Source organism: Taeniopygia guttata, chromosome 4A (genome assembly GCF_048771995.1).
Source record: "Taeniopygia guttata chromosome 4A, bTaeGut7.mat, whole genome shotgun sequence".
NCBI classification, from domain to species: Eukaryota; Metazoa; Chordata; class Aves; order Passeriformes; family Estrildidae; genus Taeniopygia; species Taeniopygia guttata.
The window spans coordinates 15,892,977-15,918,241 of record NC_133029.1 but is presented as its reverse complement, the minus strand read 5'-3'; the positions used below and the strand labels follow the sequence as shown (position 1 = coordinate 15,918,241).

At 50.0% G+C, this 25,265-nt stretch overlaps 1 protein-coding gene across 23 annotated transcripts in view; it reads right to left on the bottom strand.

The window, feature by feature from the left end:
- Window positions 1–25,265, bottom strand: part of ARHGEF9 (Cdc42 guanine nucleotide exchange factor 9) — a 201,353-nt gene that overhangs the window by 54,070 nt on the left and 122,018 nt on the right. For all 23 annotated transcript variants that reach the window (XM_072929240.1, XM_072929241.1, XM_030272856.4 and 20 more), the window contains one exon: window positions 10,486–10,665. In XM_072929240.1, the coding sequence (XP_072785341.1) occupies window positions 10,486–10,665 (180 nt within the window). The remainder of the gene's footprint in view (window positions 1–10,485; window positions 10,666–25,265) is intronic.

The window sequence follows — 25,265 nt, the reverse complement described above, 5'->3', positions numbered from 1 at the left end:
TTCTTTCAGTGAAAATTTTTTTCCTAAAATCCAACCTAAACCTTCCCTGACGTAGCTGAGGCTGTGTCCTCTTGTTCTGTCAGTTGCTGCCCGGTGGAAGAGACGACCCCACCTGTCTGCAACCTCCCTTCAGGGAGCTGTAGAGAGCAATAAGGTCACCTCTGAGCCTCCTCTTCTCCAGGCTAAACAACCCAAACTCCCTCAAACCTTCCTCACAGGGTTTGTGTTCCAAGCCCCTCACCAGCCTCGTTGCCTCCTCTGGACGTGCTCAAGGATCTCAATGTCCCTCCTGAACTGAGGGGCCCAGAACTGGACACAGCACTCAAGATGTGGTTTCACCAGCGCCGAGTTTAGGGGAAGAATGACCTCCCTGCTCCTGCTGGTCACACAATTCCTAATGCAGGCCAGGAGCCATTGGCCTTCTTGGCCACCGAGGCCCATTGCTGGCTCATATCCAACCGGCTGTCCACCAGCGGGGATCCACCCCCCCTCACCCCACCGGCTGTGCACAGAGCTCCCAGCCCACAACCAGCCCCAAACACTCCCCACACACTCCCCATCTCCTGGGGGTTGGCAGTGCTGGCTGCTCTGACCCCAAACATAAAACCACCCTGTGACAGGATGAATGAATGAATGAATGAATGCTGCCAAGAGCTCCCGACTGAGATGGACACAAGGGAGACAGAGCAGCCCAAGAACTGCAGTGCTGGTGGCAAGCACTGCTGTCCCAGCTCCTGCCACCTCCAGCTGGGGTCTCTCTGAACACCAGATCCCCTGGGAGCAGGGGTAAGCCCTTCCCAGGGACTGATTCCAGGTGGAGAAGTGGCTGGTTCAGAGATCTGAAGTGCCCATCAGCTCTGGGTTGTGTTTCTGGAGCTCTGTAACCTCCCTTGCCAGGGGCTGTGAAGGAGCTCTGATCCCATTTCTCAGCAGCTTTCCTCATCAAGACAACCTTTCTGGCTCAGGAAATCCCACATTTTGGCACCCCAGCATTGGGATCCCCAAACCATGGCATCCCCAAAGCACATGGAATGGACACTCCTGAGCAAGTCTCCCAAACCTGGGGGCTCAGGGCAGCTTGGGACAGGTGCACTGGGCACTGAAAATTAAAAAAAAGCAGTGAAAAAGGATCTGTGTGTTCTCAGCACACTGAAGCTTCCCTCCAATATCAAATAAAAACCATCCATAGAAATTGCAAATTCCAGCTCTCCCCTGTGTGTCTGAACCAGCCTGTGCTCTGCACACACCATACAGATCAAGGGCTCCTTCTGTTACCTTTTCCCACAAAACCTGCTTAAAATAACTCTGATTGACTCAAATTGGGCTCAGGGTAGTTTGTAAACAAACATTAAATAAAGCTTAGAGCTGACAGAAATACCTCTGTCTTTCACAGACCACCTCACCTCAGTGATGGAGATGAAGCAACTTCTCTCCTCAGTGTTTGAAGTCCCCCAAATCCTGGGGACTTTCAAACCTAAAAATACATTATCCTGTGAGCAGTGGAACTGTCCACACACAGAGTACAAGGAAACCAGGCAGCATCATTAACCTGATCTTCAGGTTTCCTTTCAATGTTAATAGTGTTTCCTGCTTTCCCATTATTCAGTTTAAACTGGGCTTTGCACAGATTGTAAAGGGCAATGTTCCTGTAAATTAGGAAAGTAAAATCTCCAAACCTGCCCCTGCTCCTTCCCTGCATTCCCAACCAGCAGCTGTTCTGCTAAACCACCTCTTGCAGCTCCCACGTTCTGCCCTCCCACAGGGAGTTGTAGAGGCCAAAAAAAAAAAAAACCAACAAAAACCAAAACACCATCAAAAACCCCAAACCCATCTCTTCTTTAGCAGGATGTTAATGATGCTGCAAATCTGGGGGATCTAAAAGGGGTTCTGTAGGATTTCCATCAGCACTGGGAGGCCTGGCCGAGCTCTGGGTCACTGTGAGAGATCTGGTGATCCAATCCCACCAAATACAGTGGAACCCAGCATGGAAAACCTCTCCTGGCACACTGAAACAAATGTCTCTTGTTCAGAAAAACCACCCAAAAGCTGGCTAGAAAAGTGTCTCTTTCAGCAAACCCACCCTCCTCTGGAAGATGTTTGGGATCCACTGAGGCAGAACAACACCCCATGAACACGAGCAGTGGTTTATGCTGAAAAATAAATTTAATATTAAAAAAAATAAATAGAAGAAGTGCTGCTGCTGAGCAATGTCCTTGTTGGGGTAAGTGACCTCAGGGGCCAGCTACTGACATCAGTGCCACCAATTTCAGGGCAGGGAAAACCTAGGGGCACCCTGAGAAGGGAAAATGTGTCCTAGGAAGGATAGAATGGCACAGGAGTCCTCCAAGAGATATGTCCTGGTGACAGCTTCATTGGCATTCCAACAAACAATTGTGGAAAATCCAGCAGGACCAGCGTGGGGATTAAACCCTGTTGGCTGAAGTTTAAAATAATTTCCCCCCCTGCTTTTCTTCTCCTGCAGAAAACGATTTTGCAGCCTTCCCAAACCCAACTGGAACAGCTTGTTACCAAGTTTGATGACACTCCTGCCAGTTTGGCAGCAGAGCATATTTTTAAAGCTCTACCTCCTGGAGTCAGGTGATCATGAGAAAAAATTTGATTTTCACTTTAAAAAAAGCCAAAAAGATCTAATCATTACAAGGCATGTGTGTATAAGCCTGAGTCATGAATCCTAAAGGCTTTGAGACTCCAAGGCAGACAGCAAACTTACAAACTTTCATGATTCCCAAATTCAGGCTGCCTTTTGTGCACAGCAGGAACACTCCCTCCTTCCTCATCTGCAAATCTCAGGAGTCCTGCTTTCCTGCTTAATGAAATTTTTGCTCCTTCCTGCTAGGATCCATGTTCCCAAAGGGAAAAAAAAATACAGTTCTAGTCTAGATGACTTCTGCCTTAGATTAAAAACAAATTCAACAATTTCATCAGCTCCAGAGGAAGCTGAAGGTGTTTCTACCCTGCACTCTGCAGCCTCTGCTGCTGGAAGGATGAATCCCACTGTGTTGTTCAAACACTCCTGTTTCCATCCAAACCTCTGAAGTTCTCTGAAATTCCAGCAAGGATCCTTCTTCCAGGGCATCATTTAAGTTAGGACATGACTAATAAAACTTGAGGTGCAGTGGCAGCTCTGGCACTGACCTTGGGCCCGTCCCTGCAGCCAGAGGAAGTTTTCCCACCCAAATCCAGGGATAATCATGGAAAAACTGATGGAGCTGTTGAAATATGGGCTGAAATGCATCCCAGACTCTTGTTCTCAGCCGTGAGCAGCACTCTGGTGAGACACACCTGGGGTTGGGTTTGCACCTCCAGCTCTCAGCCCTGGGGCTGTGCTGGGCCAAGGCAAGGTGGCACTTCAAGGGTTAACTGTGCCTCTGTCCCAGTGCCACCAGCCCAGGATGGAGCCTCTGTGCCCCACTGACACTGGTGGAGCTGCAAGTGGCACAGCCACACTGGAGAGATGCTGGCCTTGCCCAAAAACTTCTGAAATGTCAGATTGAGTGATCTGGACGAGCTGCAAACGCTCCTGTTTCAGCCCAGCACCTCTCACAGGGTGAGTCCTCTGTTTCACACACATGGAGCTCCCCAAAATGCCTGGATTTCCCTCCTTCCTGTGGGGAACAGCTGAGACCACATCCCAGGAAAAAGGTCTGTCTGCTCCCCATCTCTCCAAAGGGACACAAAGGCACAGCTGCCCCTCCCTCTCAGTGCAAGTATCTCTATTTTTAGAAAAGAAACTTCAGAACTCTTTTTTTCTCCCAGTTTCATCCCATCTCTCCAACACTCCCAGCTCAGGATGGGTGGCTGCCATCCCTGTGGGGATTTCCAGGGAACTCTACAATAAAAAATCCAGGGTCTCTTTAAACACCTCTGCAATGGGAAACATCAGGGGCTGTAAAATCAAACAGCCCTGGGAGGGCTTCCCCCAGGCCATGAAAAACACCTAGCAGCCAAACCACCAAGCCCTGAGAGCCATTCTGAGCACTCTGTCAAGAATTAATTAAAATAAATCAGTGAAAACTACAGAAAAAAATAAATCAAGTTGCATAATGCTGGTCCTACATGATGTTTCCCATTGAAAGGCCCCTCCATGTGGAGAGGAACAGGCTTATAGTGAGGCTCCCAATCCTATTTCAAAATTCAACCCTAACTGGGAAGTCATGACCAGCTCTTGCGTAATGCAAGAACTTGCAGAGGCAGATAAAAGTAAAATAATCACATAAAAAGGCCCTTTTCCCTAAGGAGCACTCCTGGGAGCCACGGAGAGCTGATGGTTGCATTGTGCTAATTCACGTTCTCCATGACTGATATCCCTTTAGAAAGGGAAAAAAGGAAGACCCAGGGAACCCCAGGCCAGGCAGGCTCACCTCAGTGCCCAGCAGGAGAACGGAGCAGATTCCTGGAAAATATGTTCAGGCACGAGGAAGACAAGGAGGTGACTGGGGAGAGCCAGCACAGCTTCCCTGAGGGCAGAGCGTGCCTGACACAGGCAGGACCTGGGACAAGGCACTGACAGAGCTCAGAGCCCCTGCCAGGACCTGAGGGGCTCCAGGAGAGCTGGAGAGGGACTGGGGACAGGGGATGGAGGGACAGGACACAGGGAATGGCTCCCACTGCCAGGGGGCAGGGATGGAAATTGGGAATTGTTCCCTGTGAGGTGGGCAGGCCTTGGCACAGGTGCCCAGAGCAGCTGTGGCTGCCCCTGGATCCCTGGCAGTGCCCAAGGCCAGGCTGGACATGGGGCTGGAGCAGCCTGGGACAGTGGGAGGTGTCCCTGCTATGGCAGGGGTGGCACTGGATGGGCTTTAAGGTCCCTCCCAACCCAAACCAGTATGGGATTCTATGATATAAAATTTCTATCAATACAATTCATCAGCATGCAGCTGTACCCAAATGGTGCCCAAAATCACCCAGTGGCACTGGGCCAGCACCACTGACCTGCAATTATTGCAGATTTACCCTACTCACTGGATGGAGAGAACTTTTTCCTTCAACAGGCACCAAGGCCTGATCACCTCATAATGATCAGAAACCACAATAAAGCAAACATTTTACCAGCCAGCTGGATGATTAACCTGCTTCCACTGGATATTCACAAGGACAAAACCAGCAGATGATGTGCCATTCTGGATTCTCACTCCCAGTTAACTAACATGGCAGATTAATGACACACACATCCTTCAGAGAGCTGCTGCCATCCCAGGAAATCTGGATTGTACAGAACAAGTGGGCAGTGACATGGGCTACAGTGCCAGAGGCTCCACCAACCTGCAGGAATCCATGGAATCACAGAGCCTCAGGACTCCCCCCCACCCATCCACCCTGCCCTGCTCTGGGGAGCAGTTCCATTCCCACAGGATCTGCTCCTTTTCCTGCCTCTCTGAGCTGCTTCCAGGGCTGGGGCCTTGTTTGCAGCCCCGTGCAGTGTCACACCCCTGTGCAGTGTCACACCCCATCCCTGTGCAGTGTCACATCCCCACCCTGTGCAGTGTCACACCCCTGGTGCACTGTCCCACCCTCGAGCACTGTCCATCCCTGCCCTGCTGGACTCCCCACTGGATTAAGGAGCTCGGGATTTGCAAATCCCAGGATCTGCAGCCCAGGAGGGCCCGTGGTGCAGGGCTCTGCACCAGTAAAGCAGCAGCAGCCTCCAGGCTCAGCCCCTGCTGGGCTCTGCCAGGTGTTCCCCCTCCCCAGCCCCACGAGGAGCCAGGAGCTGCCAGGAGATGCTGGCTGTCCCCCGGGGCGTCCCAGCCAGCCCCGGCCCCTGCCCAGCGTGGGAGGGCTGGGAATGGGGCTGGGATGCAGTTTGCTGGGAATGGGGCTGGGATGCAGTTTGCTGGGAAGCACAGAGCATCTCCTGGATCCTCTTCCAGGACCAGGAATAAGACATTTAGCAGCAGAAGGAAAGGCAGCTGAAGCAAGGTGCTTTCACCTTCTGTAGTCCTGCCACTCTTTTCTCCCACAGCCTGAATTTCTCCCTCACAAATCTGGTTCCAGCTCAATGTCCTTCTCACCTTCCAGCCCACAGGCTCTTTGATACCTTCTCTTTCCTCCCTCCAACTCCCCATAGCTTTAGCAAAGCCTCTCCAGCTCTTCCTCTCCTCTCTAAAACTCTCCATTCGCAGCCTCAGAAATTCCCTTTCTCTATTCCCAGCCTCAGAAATTCCCTTTACCCAAGGTCAGAAACACCTTTCACTCATTTCTGGAGAAGGAGAAAACAGGGGATTCTGCAGGGACAGCTTCAGGCTCTGTATCCCTGAAAGGTGAACAGGAACAGCTCCAGAGAACAGCCCCTGTGCTCCCTCCCTGACCCCTGCAGCCCAAACCAGATTCCCAGGGACTGCAGCTCCAGCAGGGACCAAAAGCTGCTTGGACACTGCAGCAAACATCAGAAGGCTGGGAATTAGGGCTCAGCCTCCCATTTCCCACAAGCCAACCCCTGCTGACACTCAGGGGAGAGCAGAGGCTCAGGCTCACTGCAGAGCCCTGCCAGGCTGAGGAAGGGCAGGGCCAGGGAAGGGCTCTGCAGGTTTGTGCCTGGAAGGGGCTCTGGAGATTCCTGCCTGGTTTGCCTGACTCCAAGACAGGCCTCAAAGCTCTGGTTTTGCACCTCCAAACCAGCCTGTCCAGGGAAGGGCACGGTGCCAGTGTGTGACCCTTTGGGGGACCTGCCTGGGGTGACGGTGACACAGGGAGCCCTGGGGTGCTGAAATGTTCCTTGCCTTTAGGAAACCCCAAACTCTGCAGCTCAGCCTGTCCCCAGCAGTGCTGCCAGTGCTGGGCCCTACCTCCAGCTCAGCTATTTGTAAACTGCATTTGCCACAGGAAAATCAAATCTCCTTTAGAAGGCTCTGACTGCAGCTCCCCTTTCTTTCTTTGGGAAATCTGGTGCCCCTGGCTCTGAGGGAATGCTAATGCAGGGGCTGCAGTGGGGAAAATCCAGGTGAGTGATGAGCTCAATGAGATACAATCAGATTTTCCAGGCAAAAAGAAGCATATGGGGCAGCAAAATGGGGAATTACACCTGCAACACAGAGCAGGCACAGATAAAAGCTAAACCCACCTGCCCAGTAAAGGCACGAGCTGCCAGGCACTGGGACCACGCTCTGGGTTCAGAGTCTCCTTCTCCACAGTGCCTTAAAAGCTCACTCCAATTTATCCAGCACTTCTCCTTTAGCAGCAGAAAATAAAGTGGGTCAAAGGCAGCTTTTCAGCAGGAAAATCAATCTAAAATTACAACACTTGGGGGAACTAAGGCAGTGGTGAGAGAGAACATGGAGCACTGCCACCCCTGCACTTCTCCACCCCTGCACCTTCTCCTGGAAGAGGAGATCATGAAGATTTCATAGCCCCTCCTTGCTCCTTGGCAGGACCATTTCTTCCCTTCTTCAGTCACCAGGCACAACAAGAAGCTGCAGTAAAAAGCTCCTCAGCCCCAGTTTTGCTCTTTACCTTGCCTTAGTAACATAAGGAAGGAAGACTCAGCATTGCTGAGGTGAGAAGAAATATATTCTGCAAGCTCAGTCTGGTATCCAAAGAGACTAAGAAGAGCTTTACACAGGAATAAATCCCCCTCTCTGCCCAGGACAGGGGCACTCTGCCATGTCTCTGAGGAGAGATTCCACAGCACAGCATCCATAAGCTTTACTCTTTTTATTTCTCTTGCAGTGGAAATATGTCAGAGCCCAAACATTAAGCCATTTGATTTCCTGTGTTTGGAGCGTCTCACCTGGGCTATTTTGGAGCCTTGATGAGGGGCTCTGCAATCAAAACTTTGTTTTGAGGCTTGCTGTGCTTTCTAAAGGAGACCCCAAGGTACAACAATGGATCCATGGGCAGCCCTGGACTGTTATTCTCTGCTGTAAATCCCTCCCCACACTGCTCCTGTTTTTCTGAGCCAGTGTCAATGTGCTGGTTATGCAAAAACTCATCTCTAACCCACAATGTACAGACAGCCCAAGGCTCTGCCATCCACAGAGGAGAAAGAAGTGGCATTACCACCACAAGAATGTGAAATCTTGTTTGAAAGTCCTGCTGGTTTTTCTCGGCTGTACCTCCCAATCTGTCAGACCACTGGAAGTTGACAGGATGTTCAAAGACACTGTGCAGCCACCACAGCTGCACCCTGTGGGTGTCCAGTGTGCTCAGAACAGGCTAAAATACATCACAGACACCTTCACCTGTCTAAACCTAGCTCCTTGCTGGGTCTTAAATTTAGTTTTGGAGTTCTTATCCACCTTTCTGACTTAGGGGTGTTCATAACCTTCTCCCTGAGTGCAGCAGCTCCCTGCAGAAATCATTCACCTTTCCCTGCTGGCTCCAAATTTTACTTCTCCTATGCTGCGCTTTCTCTTCCCCCAGAAAAACATTGCTTTATCCATCCAGTTTCTCCTTGAAAGTTCCTGAGCTCCCAAACCTCCGTGGTTCCCTCTGCCCACCTTCCTTCTATCCACGTCCCAAGCTACTAAGAGGATTAGTGCAGGTGTGAGCAGGGAGACAACAATTGCTGTGTGTGCAGGGAATTCAGAAGCGTTTCTGTTTGCCACCCCTGGCTGTCATGTAAAGGAGGCCAAGGGAATCAGCAGGCTCCTGTTTTCCTCTCCACTTGCAAATATGAAGTTCCCTGCTATGAGATTTCGTGAGTGCCAAATGCTTTGCCAAAGGTTTTCAGATGATCTGGCTGGAGAGCAAGAAGTGTCAGACATCTCATTGCAAACTGGGTTCCCAGCCCAGTTTTGTCCTCAGAAGTGATGCAAAGGACTTTGAGAGAAGCCCAACTGTGCAGTGATCTTCTCCTGCACTCCTGTTAGTACTTACAAGAGGCCTGAAGTCTGAAATATCCTGAAATTAATCCTACTTGGCTTTATACCTGTCTGGTCTGTCTGACATCCCTCACTTGAATACTATTCATATTCTATGCAACATATTGTTCCTTTTTCCTTCTGTGCTTGCACAAGAGAAATACAGATATAAAGAAAAGCAATTATTTTGCAAGTAAAACTAGAACCACCCAGGCTAAATCAGGCAGTTTTCTGGCATCATCTTAAAAAAGCAGGGCTCAAAGTACAACAGAGAAAAATGCAGCCTGCTCATGATGTGAGTGATCATCTGCTCTTCTCGCAGTTCTTTCATTCCTTATTCAGCTGCTTTGGAAACCTGAGGGGCAAACCTTTCCCTCCAGCCTCCCTTCAAGACCTGCAGATAAAATGAGCCAGAACTCTTGTTTTTCAATATTAATTCTCACTAAGGCAGCACAGCCAGGCGTTGCTCCCCTCTGGGAGGGGAAAGGGCGGGTGTCTGGTCCCTGCCTGCCCCCAGCAAGTGATTCCCAGATGGAACAGCCAAGCCAGCCCCTTGCAGAGCTGATGGAAGGATTGCTCTCATTGGGATAGTGGACAGAACAGGCAAGAAACCTGCCTGGTCAGGCTCTTCTGACCCCCAGCACCAAGGCTGAGGATCTAGGATTTGTTCCAGACATTTGTCTGAGATTCACTGAGTGCCCTCTCCTTTGTTCCCCACAGTTTCTAAAACCATCCCCTCAATCTTTGAAAAGTGTAGGGAGAGATGGGGAGTTCAGCCAAGACAAGTGATCCATGGGTTGGGGCCCTAAAGACATTGGTTCAATTGGTTTTTTGGTGTGTTTTTTAAAAAAAAGGACAGTGTTTTGCACACTATTCTTAAACCTCCCATAGACAGTTTGTTTGTGACACCACACCAAAGGGCTGTTAAATCTTTTCCCCAGAACCACAAAGAAATCAACACTGGTCAGTGCACTTGAGAGGTTAAACTGGCCCAGAATATTTCAGTGTTTAAATTAAGCAAATAAAATGAGATTGTTCTCGTTCAGCCTTTCCAGCTGCAGCACAAAGGAGATGTGCTAGTGACAAGACTGAGAGTGTTGCTGCAAGAAGGTTTTCACCTCAATCACACCTGACACAAATCCATTATCCAGACTTGTTGCCACCACCAGCTGCAGGGTCAGACTCAAAATACCAAACACAATTTGTTATCCCAAAATACCAAACACAATTTGTATACCCAAAATAACAAAATCCCAAAATACCAAACACAATTTGTATACCCAAAATACCAAAATCCCAAAATCCCAAACACAATTTGTATACCCAAAATACCAAACACAATTTGTTATCCCAGGCCAGAGTAAGAGCATGAACTTTTTTGTGCAGCCCAGCTCCAGTTCCAGTCATGGATCTCTCACTCCTGGCACTGGCCAGATCTGGGGGAAACACAAGAGCTGCACCAAAGGGGAAAAAATTGTCTGCTGGAGAGGCAGCAGCGAGCAGAAACATTCTTTGCTTCCCATTTTTTGGATAGAAAACAGGCAAAGAAGTGGGAATCAGCATCAGTGAGAACACACACAGTAAAAACAGAGCAAGAGCTCAGTTCTTGATGTCCTGAGCATCGGCAGTGATTCCTTAGAGCAGTAAAAAGAAGAAAGTCACTCACCCTCACGAAGCTGGCGGGAAACCATCCTTCCTCATCGTCGATCTGACCCCACCACCAGTCCTTGTTGGAAGCATCCAGGACCTTGATGACGTCTCCTGCTTTAAACGCCAACTCCCGGTTGGCCATGGTGACGTGATCCCATACTGCCTCAGCACTGACAATGGAACCACCACTGATCAGCTTGGGGAGAGAAAAGCACAGTCAGGAACGCCCGCGGGCCCAGCCCCACACATGCACAGCAGCACACGCAGCAGAGCTCGCAGCCAAACCACACTGCCATTCCCCCCTGCTGTTCCCACTGCCCTCATCCTGCTCCCAACCATGCCAGGCAAGCTCCAGGTGCTGTGTCCCGTGTCCCCCAAGGCCTGGAACCTCCCCTGCCACCTCCATACGGGCACATGTGTCAGGGATAAATCCCCTGACACAACGTGCAATTCCCAACAACAAGAGATGGTGTCCCTCAAAGGAATTTTCTCTTCAGTTGAAACATCAGAGGCTTGGGGAAGCTTTCCATGCAGACCCAAGCAAAGTTAGTGCACGTATTTAGAAGGCTCTTTTTGAAACTGGAGGCTGCCTGTTTTAGTGCTGGTGATGTACTGACACCCCTCACTTGTGACACGCTGCTGACCTGCCCCAGCCCTGGCCTGGAGCACAGCCCAGCACTGTGGTGACGGTCTGCATGGGGCAGATCGTGGACCCTGGACACCCAGTGAGGCCAGTCTGGTGTCTGACAGGACCTCGGAACATCTCTGCCTGTGGAGCTCAGAAGTGCACCAGCACAGCCCCGGTCTCCTCTGCGACAGCCATGAAACTCCTGCTCCCTGCTGGCAGGAGGGAGCATCCCAACACTGGTGGCTTCCACACCACCAGCCATCCATCCATGCCAGGACACCCCCTGCCCCTCTGACTGCCAGCTGTGTGTTTTTAACAGAGTAATAAATTGTGTTTATGTGTTGCCCACTGCAGGCATTCTGTGCTGAGCACTGAGGCTGCCTCAGCAAATACAGATTTTCCCCATGTGCTAATCAGCCTGTCAGAGCCATCCTGGGCTCATTAGTTCTGTCACTGAGACACCCTGACCACGGACTTGGGCTGCCTCCAAGTCCCAGTTTGAGCTCAGAGGGACAGAGCTCAACCCTGTAACCATTCCAGACCTTGTTGTGGCGAGGCTCTGAGAGCCACAGAGTCCCCTCAGCTCGGGGAGGAACACAAAGCACACAGACAATAACCCCTCGCTGGGGGTATGCAAGTGTAGAAGCCCTTAATGCTAGTCTGGCATCCCCAAACCCCTGTTAATCACTGCCTGCACAGTGAGAACTTGAAGGAGACCTTCCAGCACAGCTTCAGGTTCTCAGCATCAACAGAGAACACTGAAGTCATCCATACAATCCAGACAACAGATTAAAGGGCCTGATTTACCATTTTCCTTGGACTGGCTCTCCTTTACAAATCTGATCTCCTTGGGGTGGAAGTTCCAGCCTTGGGGCTGCAGTTCCAGCCAGTTGTAGAGTCAGTCACACAAAGCAGCAAGACCTACAAGGCTTAACCTGGCAGTGCCTTTCATCCTCAAAACCCAGGCAGATCCAGTCAGTGGGCAGCAAAGTAAAGCTGTGCTCCCCCCACTTCAACAAACTGTCCCTTCTAATTCAAAATCAGCTGTAGAAGAAACCTGTCCCCTTTGTGTGTCATACAGGGGATTGTCCACACGAGCCTCACAAGGTCCTGGGACACCAGGCAGAAAACCAAGGCATGGAACAAGCCCTCAGGTGATGGCTGAACTCGTGGGCACCTCCTGCTTCAGTGAGGGGTCACCCCACAGCTGGGCTTTTGAGACACAGCTGGAGAGAGCTGGGCACCAGAGGGTCCCACCTGAACCAGCAGCAGCTGCAGTCAGATGGTGACAGACCCCCAGCTCGCCCCAAAGCTGGGCTCAGCAAGCAGGGCAGCCACATCTGGAGAAGCAGCAGTTACAGACTGATTTCTGATCCCAGGGCAACAGCTGGATGCTCACAGGTGTTTCAGTGCCTCCTCACAACCCCTTGCTCTGTTCCCAGCTAGGGTTCCTGGATGCTCTCATAAATAAGGATCAGTTTAAAGCACAGAGACCCCAGGACAGATCTGGAAGGGATGAGACTTCAGAGCTGAAGAAACCCCACAATACATTTGAGACCAGGTACCATTTATCTGTTCTTCTGCCAGGACTGAGCTCTTCTCCCTCACCAGCGCTTCCCCTCTGCCATATTTATAGATGCTGTCCAGGTGTGGTTTCCCAGGTAAGGAAGTTCTGCCCTTCCACCCCCAGCTTTTCCATCCCCCAGGCATTTCACCAGCCCTCTCAGGCTTCCACATACCCTGCCTGCATTTTTCTGGAACACAGATGACCAGAATTGCAAATACAATTCCCAAAGGGACCTTAGCAAAGATTTGTGGAACAGCATGAAATATTTATTCCAGTGTCACAGAGATCTCCCAGTAACACCTCACATGTTCCCCATTCCCCATGGCCACCCCCCACCCGTGGCTCACAGGGATCATGCACTCAGCTCCTCTCAGTAAATGCAGTAGAGTACGTTCTCTTTGGCTCAAAACTCAGTTTACTTGTCAAAAAATGAATCGGGTTGGCCTGACACTTGTTCCTTTGGTTAATGCCATTGGGTATTTTAGTCCCTTTTGCACTGATGAGAAACCAGGAACAGAGCTATTACGCAGGAGCCGTGTTCCTGCTGCTTCTGCTTCAGCTGACAGAGACTCTGCTGTCACTTCACACACAGCCAGTTCTGGGCACAAACTGCCACAGAAACGTCACTGAGCCCAAAATTCAGAGGGACTGTGCTTCAAACCCTCCCAGCCTACTTTGCAAAAATCCATTCCCGAGCCTGAGGCACAAATCCCAGCTCTGAGGAGCTGACAGGGACAGCAGAGGGACACGGAGGGACAGGGGGTCACACCTCAGTCTTTTTGTGCTGTTAGCACACAAATCTGCAAGGTGCTTTCAGGGCACGTCAGGAGCTGGGGTGGCTTTGCAAGGTGCTCCTTGATCTCAAGGAGAAAAGCTCCGAGTCCTTGGTTCTCACTGATCAGTGCCAGCAGGAGCTGGTCCTGCCCAGCCCCTGGCCCTTGCTCTCAGCTCAAGGAGGGGATCCACATCCCAGGAATCCTGCAAGCAAGCCTTGCCCTTTTGGAACACAAATGCAGCTCAGCCTGCAGCAAAAGGATGGCGAGAACTGGAGCTCCAGCCATCCCACGTGCTGAGCCCATTGAGAGAATGTCAGGGCCCAAAATGAAAAGATCCACTTTAATTTATCTTGCAGAACATCTTGCTGCATCTGTGGAGCCGTCCAGCTCTCTCAGGGCAGGGTTATGGAGACAGAACCTGACATCTGCAGCAGCCGGAGATGACAAACTGGAGAAAGGTCAGCATGAAATATTATTTCTCAGAGAATTCAACACAGGAGCTCTTCACTCCAGAAAGTTCACGTCTCTCAGCTTCACAGCTGGGCTCTGTGATCAGAGATATTCAGCCAAAGACCTTGGAAAGAACTTCTCTGCCATGAAGTCAGATTCTCCCACAGTGCAGCTGAGGGAGTCATCTGGACTCCCTGATAGCCAGTGAAGAGAAAGAGACACATCTGGAGCGTGATTCATCCCAGCTATTTCAGCCATCTACCTTCCAGCCAGGTGAATCATGCCCTCAAATTGACTCTGTGTTTAACTGGCTGATGCAGAAGTTTACATTTCCCACATCTTAACATTCATCCCATCTACAATTTGGCCATTACCAAAAGCAAAGGACAGGATAATAATCTCTATAAGAATAGTGAAATATTAAAGCACACTCTCGCAGACACAGCAGTTTTCTGTAGGGTGAAGGTTGGTGGAAATAAAGTTACGTTCTCTGTGCCCACCAGAGGAATTCACAAAATCTTAAGCCTTGTAAATTCACAAAAATTAGAACTTAGATATTTGGGGAAGTGTCCTACCCATAGGAAAAGAGAAGCAGCGAGAAGAAATGCAGCAGGTGACACGGACATTCAGTGTGACATCCCCTGAACACTGCCTGTCTGCCAGGTGCAAGTCCTACTTCCTACTAAAATCAATTATTCTTGTCAGTTGTAAAGAGCTCAAAGAGAAAATTCCTCAATGCTTTCACCTCTTAACATCAGTGCAGAAATGCCCAGGAGCATTTGGGAACTACAGACCTGAGAATAATGATTCCTGCTTTACAGGAGCCTGCAGAGAACTTTCTGGGGTGGAGGAAAAACTTTCTCAGTGGGCAGAAGAGAAAAGTAACTCTTGGGATGTTGTGAGGGCTGGGCACCAGGCACTGGTCCAACAAACACCATCAAAGGGAAATTGCAGAGCACAGAGAGGAGAGGCCACTTCCACATCCCAGCACCACAAAGAAATGAATTGAATGAGGAAAAGGAAAAGGGCAGAAAGACAAGGCTCTCTCTAACTCCATGCACAGCTTAAGTACACTAAGAACAGGGTGTATGATCCCTGAACACCAGGACCACACCCTCAGCCTCCCCAGGGATTTTCCCCACAGGTTTCCAAGCAAACCTCCAAGAACTCAGTCACAAACCCTCCCTCTAGAGATGCTCCTTCAAGACACTCCCAGCACCCCAGCACAGCAGGTGAGTGCTTTACACCAGCGAGCAAAGCCAGAGGAAAGGAATGAAACCATTCCTGCTGAAGGGCTGGGAGGATTTTGCTTTCTCTTCCCGTCTGGTGGCATTTCCAGGATGGAACGTGGCCACTGGAAATACAGAATTACTTTCGAGGTGCTTCCAAAATAAAATGACAACAGTAAAAATGACAACAAACAGTAAAAAAAAGGGTTTCAGGGGACCCTGCAAGGCCCCATCTCTGACAGCACATACCAGGGATGCTGAACTCTGTCCTCAGGTGTGCTGGGAAAGCTCAGAAAGGTCCATCTGGCCAAAGATCCCCACTATCTCCCTCTCCCTTTGCACTTCCCAAAGGCAAAGGGCTTTAAGGTGTCACTAATGCCCCATGGGAGCTTCCAAGGAATAAAAAGGAGGTGCTCAAAAGTGGGAGTTTGCCTCCAGATTTTACAACTTTATTTTCCGGCTATGCCTTTGTGGCACCTTTATCAAGGTCAAATAAATGTCCCCATCAAAGTAAACAGGAAAAGAAAGAATAAAAGGATTAACAGGAACAGCTCCCTGTTACAGGAGCTGGTGGGATCTGTCTGACCCTGTTACTGGAGCAGGTCTGGAGCAAATCCACAGGAGCCAGAGAGGAAGGGAAGGGAAATGCCTCTCACAGCCTATTCACAGCACATCCTGATGAAAAAAGCCCAGGAACACCACCTAGGATGGCTTTCCAAAACACATTTACAGAGTGGCCTCTGAGCCAGGGGTTCCAACTCCTCCCAGGCCCCTGCAGGGTTTAAATCCCTGAGCCATGACCCAGCTGTGCCCCTGCAGAGGGACTTTGCTCCAGCCCCACACAACAGAATCAACTGGAAAACCACTCTGGGGAATGGGTGAGCCTCTGCCTCCAGTCTGGTGCATTTTCCCTGGCTCTGCTCACTTCCCAAGCCAAGATGCACAATTGGACAAGAACATCTGCTCCACCTCAGCCCCTGCCTGCAGTGAGGCAGTCGAGGATTAAATCTTTGAGTGAAATCAGCCGCTACTGCAACGTTTTGTTAAATATTCCCAAGTCATCAACACTTACTGGCTTCTTATGGGCCAACTTGAAGAAGAAATCAGGGGCTTAGTGGTCCATGGAGACTGAAATATGCACAAAAGGGCCATTCAAACCACTCTCACCTGTCCATTCCTCTTTCAGGGATAAATAATCACTGCAAGCCCACAAGATTCCAAGACCCTTTTCAGCACAGAGCTTCTCACTAATCCAAAATGCACTTTATGAAGAACCACATTCCCAAAAAACCCCAAATAAATTTATCATCATTCTTCATGTCCTTAGAAAACTTCAAGGACTTCAAAGTTTCCAGCACCATGGTCTCTGGGAATATGAAAAATTTTTAAGGCAGGAAGGTGTTTCTCTATTAGATCATTTATTACTGCATCAGTAGAGTTGTAACAGTAAAAAATGAGAGCTCTGAGTAGTTCCCTTTGAAATCTGTGTTACATAAACTGTGTCCTCCTCCACAAGAGCAGGATGCAGGAATAGGAGCAGGCTGTGAGGGGAGGAGGGAGAAATGTGGTGAGTGGATGCCATTTGCTCAAATTTTTCTTGTACAGAGCTGCCCTTTGTTCAGACAACATAAAAGCCCTGTAAAATCACAATAGCATTTCCCACACTGCGCTCACCGGCCCTTCCACACTGGAGGCAGCCAAAACAGACTCAAAGAAGGATACACAGAGCTGGTGTTCAAAGCCATCCCTGCTCAGGGGAAGGACAGACCCAGCAGAGCTCCACGGAACCCCAGCAAGGGAGAGCACAGCTCTGCTCCTGGTGATGCTGGAGGGGAGGCAGAGCACAGCACAGCCTGCTGGGGCTGGGAGTTCTGCTGGGACCCCCCAGACCCCCCCACAGCTCTGCTGGGACCCACTCCCATGAATTCCCAGCACAGCCATGCCCACGGGGTGAGGAGGGCAGCGGTGCACCCCATGTTTCAGCCCCACACCCTGCTGCTCCTCCCAGCCAGGACAGGGCCACTCGGCTGATGGAGCAGAGCACAGGAGAGCGTCACCCAGCTCATCCCGCTGCATTCTGCTCTTGCATAATCTCCCCAGAGTCCCTCTGATGGTGTGTTTATTTTTAAACCTCTCCTCAGGAATTCTACAAAGTGAATAATGCCCAATCTCAGTGAATGGCCCCACGGCTCATTCACCAAACACAGGGGAGGGCAGCTCCACTTGATTTGCTCATTCTCTCAAGAGGTGCAATCACCCAAAGGTTAAGCACAAGTCAAAGAATTTCCCTTTCTGCTTTCAAGCTCCTTGATGAATTTAACTAATGACTGGATTTCAGCTGAAAGAGGCTGATTGGAGTGAGAGTCTCCCATATCCCATATTCTGGGAAGGCTGCCACACTTGGTTGGAAGCCTTATCTATCTTTTATTTATCTATATGTTATGGGGAGAGTCAGTACAGACAGAAAGGTTCCTTAGGAACCTTGTTCTGTTTTTCATTGATTTCCAGTTTCTTGGGAAGATTTCACCTGGCAGATAGGAAATCACCTGGCCTCAGCCAGGCTGCAGCAGCAGAGCCCGGGGGATGGCATTAGTCTCGTTTTCCACCTTATTTTGAGTATTGCCCATGTCATTCCTATTAATAATAGCAGCCACGAGGCAGGGCCATGGATGGAGAGCTGAGTAAAACCCTGGCAGCAATGAGGAGGAGAATGGAAGGTGGTAATGAGGCAGAGGGACCCCACTGAAGCACAGCCCACGCAGGTGTGAGCTCTTTGGATGGAGCACATGTCACCCTAATCGCTCCTCAGCCCCTCCTGTGCCTGGGGCACAGCAAATCTCCCCTTGCCTCATCACAAATTACAAATAACCACTTGCCATCATCTTTTAACTCAGATAAATGATGAGATTGGGGCTTGAAGTCCAAGTTTGCCCTGCTGTGGGGCAAGCAGCACCTTCAGCAAGCAGAGCCAGGGCAGCTGCCAGGGCTGTGGGCTCGGGGCCAGCAGGGACTGTCAGCACTGATCCCTCACTGCAGCACTCAGCAACAAACAATAAACACCCTCCAAGATCCAAACCTAAGATACTCACACAAATCCCAGCCTCCTCCCCCAGAAGGGACTCCTGACATTCCCAAGCCAAGGCCACAACAGCCCCAAAGACCTGGAGTTGTACTGAAATCCCTCCTGAGCAGGGGGCTGGAGCTTTGATTTACACCCAGTCCAGCCTCACTGGCTGAGCCTGCAGGCTGCTGCCTGGGTGGGGAGCAGCCAGGATTCCCAAGGTGTGCTCCCAGTTCCACAAAGTCCCAGCCCAGCAAGCACTGGGCCCAGTAACATCCAGGCATTGTGAAGAGCCCACGACAGCACCAGGAGGGACCTGGCTCTCTCACAGTCACCCAAGGGACAGAGTAAGGCAGATCAGCAAACAGAATATTACTAAATAAATTTAAATATTACTAAATAGCTATAAATTCAGCTCTGGGAATGTACAGAGAAGGACAAGGTGCTGCTGGGGAATGCTGAGCCCAGGGGTAAGGGACACAGCGAGGACAAACAGCATTGACACCATCCTGAGCATCCCTATGCCCATGGTGCAGCCAATCCACAGCCTCAAAACCCCTCCATGGAGGACCAAGACTTGACTGGAAATGTCAGGAAGGTAAAATCCATGCTCATTTTTACCCCTAAAGCGTGTCCTTATTCGAACTGGAAAGCAAATAACTGTGGGAAAACTGAGTTCATCTGAGTGACCAAATGGTTTTTGCAAGGAGAGGACATAAAATTGTCATTGCTCTGAGGAAAGCAAGAGTAACCTTCCTTTTAAAGGATATTTATGTTTAAATGTACATCACCTGTTACTCTGGACATAGAAGTTTCCAAAGCAGAAAGGAATTAAGGAGAAAATCACACAAATAACTCCCATTAGATTGAATTATTTAACACAACTCCTTAAAAAGAGAACAACACAAGGATGTGCTCATCCCAGACATGAGATCTGTATCCCTGCAGCTGCAGAAGAGCCATGAGCCGGCCCAAAGCTGGTGACACACAGCTCAGCCATGCAGCTGACCCCAGCAGGAGCGATGGCACAGAGACACACACCAGGAGCACCCAGTGCAGCCACTTCCCTCACCCAGATCCCAGAAAGTGACAGGAGCAGAGCTCACAAAATCCTGTGTGGATACTTTGTCCTCTAAAAGCTGCCACAGTTGGCTTTGAACATCACTCCTGGATGGCCAGGAACAGGGAAGCAGCAGCAAGAGCCCCTTCGTGACTGAGTCACTGCCATGTGTTCTAAAACCCCATTTAACAATGAAGCAGAGGCCTGGACTGTGTCATGTTGGACCACAATGTATTAAACACATCCCAGGAATCCTCAATAATGCATATACTGGTATTGTTGTAAGAGGCTAACATGATAATATTAAAAAAAGGATATTTTTAGTACTGAGAATATGGAACTTAAAAAGTGGTGGCTGTTATTAGTGCAAATCAATGCCCAGGCTGGATTAAAATCCAGATGAATGTATTACACTGATTAAATTCACCACCTGGGCTCCTTATTTGTTCTTCTCATCTCCTGGTTTCTCAGGGTAAGTCCCTGCAGCTCCCATCTAACAAAGTCCAAGAGGGGCTTGTTGGCAGAGGAGGGGAATGACATCTACAAACTGTTTCACAGACCCTGAGCTCACAGAAAATTGAATTAAAGGAAGCACAAAAGAAGCAATGGCTGGAGAAGCAAAGCCTGGCCCCAGGAACCAGCCTGGGTGACTGGGGGGGCACTGAAAACCTTTTCTACCAAGCCAGGGGGAAGCAGAGCCCATCCAGCTGCTCTTGTGCAAACCCAGAGCCAGCCAGTGAAAAACCCCATTGATTCCACTTCCAGTAGCAAAAGGCAAAACCAAGATGAGCACCCAGAATAAGAAACGGCCAGACAAAGCTTTTTGCCACCAAAATGATGATATTTGTGAGAATTATTCCAGCAAAACCACAAGTCATCCTCGTGATTTTCAGGACTCCAGCACCTGGACCAAAAAGCAGCCATGGGCATCCTGAGGGACACAGGGATGAGCAGCCCCTGCCATCCAGCACCCCCATGCTGGCAGCAAGGGCACAGCAAACCCAGCCAGGCACAGCTCAGGTCCCCACAGCAGCCACGTCTCACACCCACGTTTCACCTTCCATCCCCAGCTCCTGAGAGGGCAAACAGGCAGGACTTTGAAGAGATGAAGCCAGGAGAGGAGAGCAAAGCAGTTTCTCCCCTTGAAACTCTTGTTGAGCCAAAGCCTGTGGCATCCTGTGGCTCTGCCAGGTCCTGGAGTGGCCCGGGAACACTCTTCCCCATGCCCTGCCCCACCCTGAACCTTCCCAGAGCAAACCCTGCCTTCCTGCCTGTGTTGGGAAGCAGCACCTGGGCAATGGAGAGCACCGGGGTGGCACTGCAGGGCTGTGTCACACCCCACCTTTGTCCCTGAGTTCCAGCAGTGACAATCCAGCTGGGATATGACATCATGCTCTTATTCCCATCCCTTTTGCCTCCAAGAAGCTGAAGGGGCAGTGCTGGCTGGGCAGGCTGTCTCGTCAGGAAGCCATGGCTGATGGCTTCTCACTTTTCACGGACAACTGCCACAGCCAAAATGTCACCTTCAACGGGAGTAACCCAAGGCAGCCACTGGCTACAGCCTGCTACCTCAGCTGCCACAGGATGGAAAGGTAATAGCAGGTGTTTTTCCAAGCCATCACCACATTCTGACCCAGCAGTTCCCCCCTGGCCCCCTGGGCTGCTCAGGGAGCCAGCAGCAATCCAGGCACAGTGGGAACAGCCATGAGCATCCACATCTTCCTGCTCCCATCTCCCAGCCCCACAGCTGCCCCACACCCTGTGAGCTCAGAGCTCTGGCACGAGCCCTGAAAGCCCTGACAGAGGGGTGGGATGGGCAGGGACTCCAGAAGGACACATCAGTGTCACCTCATCCATTGTGTAATTGCCTTTCCCCTCTCTCCAGGTCATGCTGCACAGGACACGAGCAAGTGCTGTCCCTTCCCTGCCCCACTTCACCTCGTCAGGAGGTCACATTGGCTGCCTGGTGCAAGGAAACGAGCACCTGGATGGTGCTGGAGAGATCAGCTCTGTACCAAGATAATTCTGTTCAAAGTCTAGAGGGCAAAGCTGTCACAGATGAAGTATGTCTGTGCATTATCTGTTGGCAAACACGGGACGTAATGGCAGCCACTCAACTTAATGGCTGGAATTCCAGCTCCTCCAAACGAGCCCATCGCCCTGCATGTAATCACAGAATGTATTTAAAAGTATAATTTCCATTCAAAAGGACCAGAGCTGGAGCAATATGACTCATGCAGCTCCCTGTGCACTGGGAAACATGTCAGGAAGCCTGGGAATTTGTGAGCCCATTGCCATCTGTGTAGAAACTGGGCCGTGGACATGATGCCTCAAACCATTCCTCTGGCATCCATGGGAGCCTGGAGGCTGCTGAGCCCCCCAAATTGGGCCTTTGCCTCTGCACCCAAGGGAGCAGAAGCACTCTGTGAAGCACAGGGATACAAATACTAAAGAGAAAGGCAATGGAATTAAAAGGCATCTCTCCCCATGTACCTATTCCAGCACTCCAGAGCTCCACAGTTACAGCTGCAAACTCAGCTCCATTTCTGCCATAACAAAATCATCTCCACAGCATAATTAGTGTGCTCGTGTTAAAATGGGTACAAATGCAGGGGAAGAGGCATCCAAATATGATTTGTTTTTCAAGACAACGTGATGTTTTCCCTGGCTAATAGATTCGATTCATTAAGGAATAACAAGAGCCAAGCACCACTTGCAGCAAACCTTGATGCTTTTAGCAGTGAGTTATCCATCCCCAGACTGGTTTGCACATTATTTTTTTTTACCTGCTATGACTTGACAACCTTTTTTAGTCTAACTTGCCTGCACATGGCTTACAAAATATCTCTTGTGTACCTACTGCTTAAAATCCTGCTTATTCCTAATTTCCTTAATGGGTCAGTTAAGTCTCCTGGCACTGTTCTTCCACATTCACACGAAATTTTCAAGCTAGTTGGATAGTTTGTGTGAGCAGGTATTTGCACTAGGATTTGCAACACTCTCTCAGGGCAAACATCTGAGTTGTCTGAAGGGGTTTTGAATGAATAATTTCCTGTGTTATCCACCTTCCTCTAGAAATAACGCTCCATCTGTTCATGGAACAGTTCCCTTCTCTTCATCCCAAGGCAGGATGAAGGTCACGCAAGGGGAAGAAAAATTTGCACATCCCCAACGCCCTCCAACAAAACACAAGGCACGTACCTGGCCAAGGTCATTAAGCAGTCAGGGGAAGAAATACAGCTGTCAGGTTAAGGGGAGTGAGTAATCACCCAGTGCATCATTGCTGCGACAAGCACCCCAGGACACGGGCTGGAGTCACAACATGTCCTGTGCAATTAATCACTAATCACAACGTGCTACGGAGAAGTCAAATGGCAACTCCAAAGGTGAACCAAAATGTTACCTTCACAACACTTAAGCTTAAAAAAAACCCTAAACCTGAAAAAAACTCAGCTGTCCAAGCTGAGGGGAAAGGCAAATGGAGTGTATATAAAATCCCTAGCAGCCTCTGGGTGGAAAGCAGCTCCTCTGGGACGTGATTCACCCCAGAAGAACTGGCAGCAGCAGAGCCCATGTGAATCCAACCCATGGCTGTGCTGATATGGAAGATCTGTCCTTTCCCTGGCCTGTCCCACTGCCTGACCTACAGAGTCCTGCAGTGGTTTCCATGAGAACAGCTCATCCTCCCTGGCTCCCTGTGCAGAGCTCCTGCCTGGCCTGGGCTCTCCTCCTGCATGTCTGGGGTAACCACTGGCAGTAAATTGGTCACTCAGAGCAGCTGGACAGCCCTCGAGCCAGGAGCACTCACAGTCACAGAGCTACCAAATCATGAAGGCTGGAAAACAGATCTGAGGTCATCAAACCCAACCTCTGACAGATGCCACCACGCCATGGAGTGCCAGGAATGAGCAGGGTAAATGCAAGTCCTGCTCTGGCTTCAGTTCAGAAATGACCCAGGAGCCTCCTGGACTGCTGGGCTCCTACTCTGAAGAAAAGTAACCAACTTCCCTCTCAGTCAGACCTCCAAAGCATCTCCACTTTGCCTCTGGTGGAAAGGTGCCTCCAGGAGCAGCACTGGATGGGCAGTGGCAGCTCTTGGATGGAGGTGATGCATTCCTGGGCTGGAGCAATGGGCTCCATCCCCCAGACTCCATCCTCCAGACTGCCCAAATTGCAAGAGGTTCTTGCTGTTCCCTTCTTGGACAGGACTGGGAGAGGCTGGGATTTCCCTGCAATCCTCCTGCACCCAACTGAGCACAGCCAGCCTCGTGTGAGGCTTTGTCCTTACTGAGGAGTGACACCAAAGTCCATGGGGACACCTGGCAGCCCATGTTCATCAAACACCTCGGGGTCTTCCTTCAAGGAGCACACAGCTCTTGTGGCTGATGGACAATTCCAGTGCTGCTTTCCATTTTTAGAGCAAAACTGGAGTAAAGCATAAATGGCAGTCCAGGAGGTTGGCACACACAGGTACAGAGAGATTTGAGAGCACACAGAGCTTGGGTCTGGATTGAAACATGCCCAAATGGAGCTGTCAAGGCTGAGTCCAAGGAATTCCCATCCAAAGATCCACTCAGGCTCAGCCTCAGCTATTCCATATATTATTTGCCTGTCAAGCAATTTACACTCAGTTATATCCAGTATATAATTATTATTCCTTTCAGACCCAGGTTTTCCCAACGCAGAACATGGATAGGATGCCTTAAAGGATTGGCACTTCTAGGACAGGAATATTCAGAAAAGAGACCAAATAACAAAGGTGGGAGATTCTGACCTAATGGACAATCTCCAGCTCTTCTCAGTGTGGTTTTCCTTTTTCATCTAAAAGCAGAAGTTGAGCATGTGAGCTTCCCTCAGATGTTCCATGTGGTGGGCAGGTCATGCCAACCACGCTGTGGAAGGGACAAGCATGGCAAAGGGATCCACCCAGGGAATTCACAGGGATTTTGCAATGCAGTACCACAGGAGATTACCTAATTGATAGTGAAATATGCCCAGATTTCTGAAATAAAACTTTAGCTAGAGTTATTTTGACTAATTGCTGAAAATCAGAGCATGTACCCTCACTGCTCTGCAGCCTATTTCATTCCTCTCTCTAACACTGGAGCAACTTCGAAATATTCCCAAGGCTATGCCAAGTCCTGACTCACTATCAAATGTACCATCATTAAGAACTGTTTCTGCTCTTTGAAGGTGGCCAAGATGTTCTCTTTAGGAAAGTGCTTGCTAAGTGCCCTCCTGAAGACATTTGTAAGGAATTTTTACTACTGGCCTAGATATTTACTTCACCTGGAAGAATTAAGTGACTCGAAGGAGCTTTTAGTTGAAGTAAATCCTCATTTAAACAAGCCCCAGGAAAGTGGACAGGGAGTTCCAATTGTCTCATTTGCTTTTGTTTTATGACCCATTCAGAAGAAAAGAAACAGGGCAGATGGAATGTGATCTGTGTCTCCCAGCTTTCTGTTGCTATTCCACAGCTCACTCCCCAGTGCTCTTCTCTCCCCCAGCACTGCCATGGAAACAATAAATTATCCTACTCTCACAAATTTGCACAATCCTTTTTATGGTCAGCACTGCTCAAGAAAGGAGCTGCCTTCCTGGAACTGCAGCGCTGGGGCAGCCAGGGTGTGCATCCAAGAGGAAGAGCTCTGGAAAGAGCTGCCCCTGGAGATACGGGGCCATGGACGTGGCCAAGGCGTGGGATCAGCAGCTGGGCCGGTGCCTCCATGGTCAGCATGATGGGCAAACCCCTTCTCCTTCCTATTTCATCTGTAACAGCTGGAGTCAGGGAGAACCTGGACATCTCAAAAGCCTGGAGAGATTCTGGGTTTATGTTGGGTTGGTTTCCTGGCTCAGATCCTGTGTTTCCCAGAGCTGACACAGGTGGGAGAGGCTGTCCCACATCTGCTGTTACCCCACAGGAGATGGCATCGTTTCCACACCAACATGATGGAAAAAAGGATCATTTCCCCTCCAGTTTAGCTGCAGTCTTTGATAACCTGGATCACAGCCCGAGTCTGCTGTC